At 34.1% G+C, this 11,057-nt stretch overlaps 1 protein-coding gene across 1 annotated transcript; it reads left to right on the forward strand.

The window, feature by feature from the left end:
• Window positions 1–87: 87 nt before the first annotated feature.
• arhgap19 (Rho GTPase activating protein 19) lies at window positions 88–7,008 on the forward strand. Its single transcript, XM_065259440.2, has 10 exons — window positions 88–150; window positions 1,951–2,228; window positions 2,472–2,552; window positions 2,694–2,903; window positions 3,030–3,256; window positions 3,332–3,418; window positions 3,695–3,760; window positions 3,860–4,036; window positions 4,825–4,923; window positions 6,780–7,008. Exons 1-10 carry the CDS (start codon window positions 107–109, stop codon window positions 6,903–6,905), a joined length of 1,395 nt encoding a protein of 464 aa, XP_065115512.1. The 5' UTR covers window positions 88–106; the 3' UTR covers window positions 6,906–7,008.
• Window positions 7,009–11,057: the final 4,049 nt, after the last annotated feature.

An 11,057-nucleotide genomic window follows, 5' to 3' on the forward strand; every position in this document is an offset into this window, starting at 1 on the left:
ACAACAGACCTGCATGTATAGCCCCGCCCATCTTATATCCTCGTCCAATCATGAATAAGCAGCGTTTAACGCCTCAGCAGCGGCGGATTCAAACGGAAGATGTAAGATGGCCGCAGAAAAAGACACCGATGTAAATAAACGAGATAGAAGGTAATAAACTTTCATTTACAAGTATAAATGACGTCTCATCTGCACCAGAAAGACAGACTCTTGCATTTATGAAGAAGTTGAAGTTAAGTGATGTTTAAATCTTGTAGTGTAGTTTCTTTATTGCTAACGTTACTGCAAATATCAGCTGATATTATTTTCTTAGAACGTGTAACTTACAGTGGTAACCTGTGCATAGGTTAGTTAGTTAGTAGCTGTGATAACTTGAAAGTACCATGTTTTGGATATCTGCTGAATACTATGAATATACTGTGTTCTGAAAGGGAGCACGCACTGTTCTGTTCAGTGCTGTTTTCTTTGTAAGGAAACGTGTCACCCAAATAACGAACAAAAATGACAGATCCAGACATTATTCTGGCATTGTGAGAATGTTTTACTGTGGTAAACGTCTATTGTGTTAAACAAAAATAATAAATATGGAGTAATGAGCATAATTTCAGTCAGTAACAGTTACAGGGTCGATGCTTTTGTTTAATGTGATCATACGTTATCTTTTTTGTTTTGGCTTGTTTACAAGCATTTTATCATCAATTTATTCTAAGCTTTCTTACAATCAGTTTTTTTAAATCAATACAAAATGTTCATTCACAGTGAGATTTAAAACCCTGTGACCTAACGTTACCTAGATAGGCGTTTTGACAGCTTATTTGTATATGTAGCCTAATATGTGTTGTTTAGACAGCATACGAAATATCACTTGTAAATGTTTTTAAACATATTTCCTTTTTAATAAATTTTTTGTTACAAAACGTTATCAACAGATGTTAAAAAAGTGAAGTGAAATGTTAATTGAGTAAATGTCCGTTTCTCAAACGCAAGGCTGCAGCCGGCGGATGTCGCATTTGCAGGCTGCATACGTCATCAAGACTGTCTTATTTCAGAATATTAACAATTATAAAGTTGACATTCATTCTTAGTTAATCGTAAATTGTTGTAATATGCTTATGACTTACTATGTAATGCTTAGATAATTTAAATAAACCAGGCTTGATGACGTATGCAGCCTGCATTTGCGACCTCCGGAGTTTTCAGTTTGAGAAAGAGCCATTGACATGAATTTCTTTGTATGTCTCCTTTTTGCTTTAATAACATAATTTTACATGCTTATTCTGCAAATTCCTATGATCTGTGTTTATCATTGATGAAAACAATGAAAGCTAAGAATTTTATCACAAACTTGCTTGTTTTGTTATAAACACAGACAGTGCAGAATACTTAGTATTGTCAAGTATCTGCCATAATGTTTAGAGATTTCAATTAGGTCCCAGATTTAATTTTAATCTCATATATTTAAAGGGACATTCAACTCTTTTTGAAAATATGCTCATATTCCAGCTCCCTCGTTAAACATTTGATTTTTACCGTTTTGGAATCCATTCAGCTGATCTCCAGGTCTGGCGCTAGCACTTTTAGCATAGCTTAGCACAATCCATTGAATCGGATTAGACCATTAGCATCACTCTAAAAAATAACCAAAGAATTTGGATATTTTTCCTATTTAAAACTTGACTCTTCTGTAGTTACATCGTGTACTAAGACCGGCAGAAAATTAAAAGCTGCGATTTTCTAGGCAGATATGGCTAGGAACTATACTCTCAAACTGGCGTAATAATCAAGGACTTTGTTGATGTAACATGGCTGCAGCAGGCGTAGTGATATTGCGCACTGCCTGAAAATAGTCCCCTTGGTTACTTTAAATGCCAAGGGAGCATATTTTCAAAAAAAAGTGGAATGTCCCTAAAGTCAATGTTTAAACCCCATTTTATATATGTGTATTTACAGGGGCACGGTGTGTAATGTTGTGATCAGTCAAGACACAGAAACGGGGACGAGTGGTGATGGCCGGCCGCCCATCATCTTCAATCCTGACTTTTTTGTCGAGAAGCTACGTCACGAGCGGCCTGAAGCTTTCACAGAGCTGGTGCTGAGCAATGTCACGCGCCTTATCGACCTCCCAGGGGCCGAATTCTCCAAGTTACTGGGGGAAGAGGAGCCCAAGACTCCCAACGGCACTGCAGTGGGAGGCTTTTTTCGCTCCTTTAACTTCCTTAAACGTAAAGGTAAGAAGGTTTTTGGGAAATGTTGCTGTTTTTTATAAACTATGGATTAATTTTCTCATTTAATTTCATCAGTTGTTCTTTCAGTCAATATGCCTTTGAGTTGTCACATGACCCAACATGGGTGCAGACAAAAAATTTTCAAAATTTTTATGTTATGTTTTTGGATATGGGGTGTTTATAAATCATGATTATTTAGATTTCTTTTGTGTTGGCTAATAGTTTTTTTTCTTCTTTATTGACCAGATAAAGGCCTTGTGTTTGGGATGCCCCTAACAGAGGAAGGAATAGCCCAGATATATCAACTTATCGTTTACCTCAGCAAAAGTGAGTCCATGATATGCATTTGAATATGTTTATGAATATGTCTCTTTAGGTGAAAAATAGTAACTTATGAAAGGGTATCGCCCCAGTGTATAATAAGGAAACAATTAATGGCCCCTGTAACGGACTTATCTTTGCTTGTAGATCTGCATGCTGAGGGTCTTTTTCGGGTTCCTGGGAACAGCCTGAGACAGCAGATCCTCAGAGAGCAGCTCAACAGCGGGACTGATATCAACTTCGCCTCCGGGGATTTCCATCCCAACGATGTTGCGACCCTTCTTAAAACATTTTTGAAAGAGCTGCCTGAGCCCCTACTAACCCATCGCCACTTACACGCCCATCTAAAAATCACAGGTCGGTTTACCCAAAAACTATTGATTCCTTACTCAAAGATTTAGAAATACGATTATTTGTAATGATAACCACAGGCTTGATTCTCAACCGAGTGTCCACTTCTCATTGTGTTTTGTTTCTGGGCAGAATTGACCATGTTCGACGATCAGGGCAATAAGACGAGTTTGCCGGATAAGGAGCGTCAGATCGAGGCTCTACAGCTTCTCCTGATGTTGCTGCCAACAGCCAATCGCACCCTTCTTAAACTGCTACTGGACCTTCTGTACCACACCGCAAAACAACAAGACAAAAACAAGATGTCTGCACACAATCTCGCCCTCATGTTCGCCCCACACGTCATCTGGCCCAAAAACGTACGCACTTACTTAATTTAATACTTTTGTCCATCATCATTTATTAAGTATTTAATCATGGGTCTTTTTTTTCAGATGAATGCCAGTGACCTTCAGGAGAACCTGAAGAAGCTGAACAACGGCATGGCATTTCTCATCAAACATTCCCAGAAGATCTTTCGGGTACAACTTTTTACTTTAATTGTATTTGGTAGCTTAAAAATAGTGTTGGGTTGATAACCGATTCTGATTTGAAATCACAATTTTAGATCAGATTTATTTAATTATATGAACGATTTTCTAAAAAATTAAAGCCATTGTTATCATTTTAAAACTACTTGCTATTTTACAGTCATTTACATGTGCACCTGCTGTTGGATGAAAAACAATATCATAAAAACAGAACAGAAAATGATCTTTACAAGAGATTTTACATCTTTTATTTTCTTATTCGTAAAGGCACCAGGTTATCTGAGGGAACACGCCAGGCTGCAGTTCGCCAACTCCAAAATTATTCACTCCAAGGTCTGTGTCATTTCATTTGTGCAAACTGTATTATGTCCCATAGTTAAATCGGTGTCTATACTTTGATCTTTCTGATATCTATTCTGTGTTGTTTTAAAGGACGATTTGGAGCTGTTGTCCGTCAGTGGTTCTCCGTTCATACAGGCGTGTAAGAGGAGCGGTGCGAGAGTTGCTTTAGACCCTGAGAATCACACAGAAGAGGCACTGAAAGAGCTTTATCAACACGTCACTGATTACATGCCAAACTCGGCCAAGAAGAAAAAGCTTATCAGACAGGTAACAGCATACTGCTTAAAGAGCATGGTCCGATTTACGGTTTTACATTTCCTTTGGCGTGTAAGTGTGTATTAGCACATGTTAACAATATACAAAAGGTACAAACCCCAAAGTAAACGATGACACGAGTTATCATCTCCAACTTAAATCTCTTTTCTTGGACTACAACAAACACACGGATTGTAGGCTACAGTTTACTTCCTGGGACTGGTGACGTAGTAGTAGTAGTAGTAAAGACAGACATTATCATAATTCCTCCCGCTTTGACTCACAGCCTATAAGTTAACTCCTGTTAGAATTGCATTGTGCGTGAATCTTTCAAACATGGTTAGTAGCGTCACATTTAGGTATTCAGACCAATCACAACGTTCAGATTAGCTGCCCAATCAGGGACACAGCGCTTTTTAAATCCATCCGTTACAGGAAGAGAGTGAAATCTGGAGCTACAAAAATTTACGATATGTGGAAAATAATGTGTTTTTTGAACTATAAACCACGCAAACACAAAATAACAATGAAATAGGTGCTCTTTAATTGGTGTGTGTCTGTGTGTTTGTTTGTATTATATTACGTTATATGACTCTACAGCTAAAGTCTTTTTTGTGTTGCTGTTTTCTACATAAGTCTTCCTGCATAATGTAAAGAACATTCTGTGTTCATTCTGAGTTCAATATTTTTGACACGGTCACTTTACTTCGGTATTACTTTTTATTGTTGAGTAAAATTGTTAAAATCTAATGTAGGCTACTATGTAGGTTTTTCTGTAACTATTGCTTTGTTGTTTTCAGCTTGGTAAACAGTCCACCCCAGGTACCCCTGGCAATGACAACACGACACCTACGAGTAAAAAACACGCCCGCTCTCGCTCCTTCGGTGGTCTTATCAAGGTCAGCACTTTCTAAGATTTAAGCTGAATGTCTGTGACTCTTTGGGATGGTTTCCCAGACAGTGTTTAGATTTACATTTACATGCATTTGGCAGACGCTTTATCCATAGCGAATTACTAGGCATACCTTTTTATCAGTTTGTGTGTTCCCTGGGTTTGAACCCATGACCTTTTGCGCTGCTAATGCGATTAATCCAGGATTAGGCCTTGGGTCATTTAAGTCTTTTTTTTACAAACATACCTTACAAATTTATACTGGTGTGCATCAAAAAAAATGCCATTGATATATGGGTCAATGACATGACGTTAATTATCTGTATGGTTGAATTAAATATAAAAGGGTTAAAATTTCAAAATAAATTTGCAGATTACTTGCATACATTCTCTTTTTTGAGGACCAAGTCTAAAATTTTTGGGTTTATTTCATTTTAAAAGAATATTTGGGGGATAATTGCAAAAATGTCAATGTGGCGTAACCGGTCTGTGTCAATTGGTGTAACTAGTATTTTTTTTTAAATGAAAATAGAAATATATTCATAAAAAATGTGCAATAAAATATAATCATCTAGTTTAGTGTAATATGATTTTTTGCATACATTTTTACATCATTTGTCAAAGATTATTTAGAAAACAGAGCTGTTTTCAGCATATGTCAGGGCAAATATTACAAAAACGCATTAAAATGTACATTTAAAATAACTAATAAAATTATATTTTAAAATGATTATATATATATATATCTAATTATGCTTACATGCCATCAAGGTGGATAAAATATTAAATATTTCTCATTCTTTGGCACAATTGGCGGTTACACCATTTGACATTTTCAGGTCCATTCAGTTTTAACTTTCATAAAAATAATGAAAATTTTATTTCTTTATAGCATAAAATCAACATAAGTACACTATGTGCATTGAAATAAACTTGATGCATGCTTTTTAAACAAATTTTTTTTAAACATTTTTGATTTTCTTTTCTCATCTTGCCAAACTTGTTTTTGTCACTGACCCATATGTTAAGATCTGTTAGTGCAAGATTTTTTTTTATTAAATTAAGACCCTGTCCGGGGAACCGCCCATGTATAACACATGTTATTCTGTACTGACATCGCCAGATGTGTGTAAACATATCATGTTTAAATGCAGTGATGGTAAAGATAAGGTTGATGACACTTTTTTAAAAAAAATATATGTATATATTTTTGTATGTCCATACGAACGCTTTCAAAGTTGTGAATGAATTTCACTATTGCACATTAACACTACGTTTTTGTTTGTTTCTTTACTGTTATGTGCATTGTTTAGTTTGTGCACCTTGTTACAATGCATGTTACTCATAGTGAGAGTCATTGTGTGGACCTATTGTTAATATAAATGTGTATTTCAGTGGTATAGCCAAGTAGGAAGGTTTCAATTACAAGCATTTATATTTCAATATGGATTCTCTCTCTGCAAAAAATTAAAAAAGATAAATGAATAATATTAATATTGAATCGAATCAAATCTAAACCATATAAATGAGAAAGAATCAAATCTCCAAATTGGTTGCAATACTCAGCCCTTACTGACAAAACACATTGGGATCACTTTCCACAGTCATTTAGTTTCCAGCTGATGAAATACTAAAAATATTGACAGCCAATTAAAATCCATTAAATTAAAATGGTTTACACATTTAAAAAGGGAATTTAGAATAAATAGTATGTTTTCATCTGTTGGTGTGGATGCTACTATATCTGTCGCTGTAGTTTTCTCTATAATTATTTTTTGTGGTGTAAACAGTACAGTACTTCACTCTGAATTGTAGTAAACTGTATGAATCAGATGTACTCAGTTTACCTATCTGCAAATACAGAGGAAGGTTTTGGGGAATCAGCCGGGAGACCGAAGGGGTCGACACGTGTCGCCGCCGTCCACATCTGGATATACTGCAGGTCCAGGAAAGGAGAACATTAGCTGTGAGCCAGTGAGCTTTAAATAAAACTTTTCTTTTTTTTTCAAAATCTGCCTGCACACTGCAAAAAATGATTTTCAAGAAAGAAAATTCTTAGTATTTTTGTCTTGTTTTCAGTAGAAATATCTAAGAATTCTTAAATGATGTTTTTTCTTGATGGGCAAAATGACCCAAGAAAATAAGACCAAAAATATCAAATTTAAGGGATTTTGTGCATAAAACTAGCAAAAAAGTAAGAAAAATGTAAGAAAAAATTGCTTACCCCATTTGCAGATTTTTTTTGCTTGTTTTATGCACAAAATCACTTAAATTTTATATTTTGGTCTAAAAACAAAACTTATTTTCTTGGGTCTTTTTGCTCATCAAGAAATCTTAATTTAAGCATTTTTTTATATTTTTACTGAAAGCAAGACAAAAATACTATGAATGTTTTTTTTCTTAAAAAATAATTTTTTTTGCAGTATAGACAGCCAGAGTGTATAGAGTCTTTATATTTTTTATTTGTATTTATTTTTTTTATTCTGTGATGTTTTAACTTACTAAAAGTTGGGAGAAACCGTTACATCAGGTTTGCATGGGTAAACCACTAGTCAGTGCCACTGGGCATTTTATAACTGACCCGTGATAACACATTTGTTTATATTTGCAGTGTGTATTTATGTAAATATATATGCGTGTGTGAAATACATTTGCATATGTTAACTTGCCTTAAACTTTCAATTTACACTGTAATCCAATGTGATAGACACAAATATGTATTCATATTATTGACAATATGACATTTTACAGAACACAGGAACTGATATTTGTTTACATAACAATAGTTGTCTTAACGCTGTGAACATAGACAAAAAGTGAATTGTGTTAAATAATGTGTTTTTCTTAAAATGTGACGCCAGATACAGTTGGCTTATCTTTTTTGGTGCAAAAAGATCAGCATGACCCAATTTTTTTTTTTTTTACTGGTTTTAATACTCAATATTTATATTGTGAGATGCATGCATGTTTCTTACTGTTTCCTGTATATAATGGGCTTTAAGCATCTTACACTGGAGTTTACCGATTCTTCAGAAGGTTTTTGTATGTTGGAAGTATGATGGTATGTGGTTGGTTTTGATGAAGGGTTGATGTTTGAACACTTTTGTGTGAGTCGAGACACCATATTTTAACCACTGAGGATTAAGAAAGCATTATAGTGTGGTCAGAACTTGATTTAAAGTTAATCCAAAGTGTTCAGCGGGCTTGTTGCATGTTGTACGTTTCTGTTTGGAGCAGTAGGAATTAAAGAACGTCATAAAGGGAATGAATGATCTTGCTGGTTTGACTTTGTAATTGTTAAGAGTTTAATTTCTCAAAATAGTGATTTTTTTTGTCTTTTTCATCTCTCAAAAGCTTAGCTGTATTGTCATGCTTTGATGTCACTTCCTGTCATCGTCTTTACATTATTCTTTTTAATAAACATGGTTACAGGCACATTCTTCATCAAGTTAAGAGAAAGTGATTAGGTTTTGCTCAAACATGGGTCAATAATTTTAGGTAAATGTTTTACATTTTCATATGTGTTAATGCTGGACTGTTCATAAACTTTCCTCTCACTATCCCAGTATTTAAAAACTTTTGGTAACTGTGGTAAAACTCTTTAAGGTTACATTTTTTATGCCAGCTGTGAATCATTTTCAGTATTGGGTGTTTTATATGATTGTTTGCGTTTGAGTGTGTGAGAGGGCATGTGATGCTTTTATCTTTTTGTACAGATGGTACCATGCGGAGGGTAAGCAGGTTGGAAAATGTATGATGCGACACAAATTGGGCAATGCATTGATTAGGCCTAATAAACCTTAAAGAAATGTTAAAAATGATTTAAAGGCCTTTTTTATTTGTTGCAATGGATAAGTGCAGTTTTAAATCATTGTTATTTGTGTATTTCAGCTGTGAAACATTTCTGTTATCTGCACTACTGCAATGGATATTTTTTATTAAAACTTTTACCAGAAAAGCTGTCAATGTGTCCGTTTTCTTAAATAAACTATCAAATATTGTTCCTGTAGCTCAATTCGATATTAATTAGGCTTGCAATGCAAATCTATTGGGTTCGATTCCTGTAAAAAAATACTGATTACAAAAATGTGTAGTTATAATGCACTACTGCACTGCAAAAAATGATTTTTAAGAAAACATTTTCTTAATATTTCTGTCTTGTTTTTAGTAAAAATATCTAAAAATTCTTAAATAAAAGATGTGTTTTCTTGATGAGCAAAACTAATATTTTGTGCATAAAACAAGCGAAAAAAAAAAAATTCTTGAATTTAGATTTTTGCTTACCCCAATGGCAGATTTTTTTTTTTGCTTGTTTTAATTTAATTTTGAGTGAATTTTGCTTTAATTAAGTAACAAAAGAAAACTTATTTTAAGATTTTGTTTCTCACCCCCGTGGAAGATATTTTTGATTGTTTTAAGCACAAATTCGCTTAAATTGTATATTTTCTTGTTTAAAAACTAGACTTATTTTCTTAGGTCATTTTGCTCATCAAGAAAAAGCATCTTCATTTAAGACTTTTTAGATATTTCTACTGAAAACAAGACAAATATACTAAGTAAGAAAGTCATTTGGGGTGGTTGAACAGGGTTTAGATTAATATACACTGCAAAAAATGATTTTTAAGAAAAAAAAATCTTAGTATTTTTGTCTTGTTTTCAGTAGAAATATCTAAAAAGTCTTAAATGAAGATGCTTTTTCTTGATGAGCAAAACGACCTAAGAAAATAAGTCTAGTTTTTAAACCAAAAAAATAAAATTTAAGTGATTTTGTGCATAAAACAAGCAAAAAAATCTGCCAATGGGGTAAAGAAATTTTTCTGGAAGTTTTCTTGAATTTAGTGTTTAAGAAAAATGTTCAAGATTTTTTGCTTACCCCATTGGCAGATTTTTTTGCTTGTTTTATGCACAAAATCACTTAAATTTGATATCTTTTGTCTAAAAACTAGCCTTTTGTCTTGGGTCATCAAGAAAAAGTATCTTAATTTAAGAATTTTTAGATATTTTTACTGAAAACAAGACAAAAATACTAAGATTTTTTTTCTTGAAAATCATTTTTTGCAGTGTAGGACTAGGCCTTAGTTATATTAAATGATTTAAATTCCTTACAAAAAACTACTGTGTAAACCTTGAGACTATACAATGTTACTAATATATATTAAGATCTGTCAGTGCAAGGTGTTTTTAAATTAAGTCACCTCAAACGTGCATTTTAGTCTGGGACTAGGATAAGCCCTGTCTGGAAAACCACCCCTTTAAAGGGATAGTTCACCCAAAAATTAACTCACTCTCATGTTGTTACAAACCCTTATAACACAAAGGAAGATGTTTTGAAAAATCTTTGTAACCAAACCGTTCGTGGACCCTATTTATTTCCATGGTATTCTTTTTGTAAATGGGGTCCACAAGTGGCTTGGTTACGAACATTTCTCAAAATATCTTCCTCTGTGTTCATCCGAAAAAAAAAAAAAATATAGCTGCAAGCAGCGATTACCGGGGTTCAAGCCATTTAGATCACAAGACGTTTAAGGACATGGCCATATAGATATTCTGCATTGTATATTGTAGGAGAAACAAGACTCTTAAAGAACAAGACTTAAAGGTTAAAGGTCAAGTTCTTCCTGATACCATTTTTTAAACCCTAGTTTGCATGTAATGTTGCTATAATAGCATAAATAGTACCTGTAAAATGATAAAGCTCAAAGTTTACTGCCAGGCGATACATTTTCTTCAATAGAATTCCTCTTTAAAAGCCTACAACGAACGGCCGGTTTGGACTACAGCTCTCTATTTCCTGCTTTAATGACGTCAGTAAAACAGTTCGTTGACTAAACTCCGCCCACAGGAATACGTCAGTCACCTGCTTTGGCTCAAACGGCTCTGCTAAGCTTAGCTGCTATGGAATCACAGCACACTTAACAAACTACACAATCAAAACCCGATACGTATTTCTGAAGGAGGGACTTCATAGAACAAGGAAGACATCAGCCCGTTTTGAGGACAGTGAAAACAGCGCTATACAGATAAGTAAATTGTGTGAAAACTACCGCGTTTTTTCACACGTGAAAAACATGAACACATGTTATATTGCCCACTATAAACACAATCAAAGCTTCAAAATCACAGACAGAATGGGAGCTTTAA

This window comes from Paramisgurnus dabryanus, chromosome 24 (assembly GCF_030506205.2).
Source record: "Paramisgurnus dabryanus chromosome 24, PD_genome_1.1, whole genome shotgun sequence".
Lineage (NCBI taxonomy): Eukaryota > Metazoa > Chordata > Actinopteri > Cypriniformes > Cobitidae > Paramisgurnus > Paramisgurnus dabryanus.

Bases quoted from the DNA above. Each gene is read 5' to 3' on its own strand.
- arhgap19 (XM_065259440.2), top strand. From the start codon at position 107: ATGGCCGCAGAAAAAGACACCGATGTAAATAAACGAGATAGAAG. The intron at 3,257-3,331 runs GTACGCACTTAC...CTTTTTTTTCAG, and splicing joins ACGTCATCTGGCCCAAAAAC to ATGAATGCCAGTGACCTTCA. The intron at 3,761-3,859 runs GTCTGTGTCATT...GTTGTTTTAAAG, and splicing joins CCAAAATTATTCACTCCAAG to GACGATTTGGAGCTGTTGTC.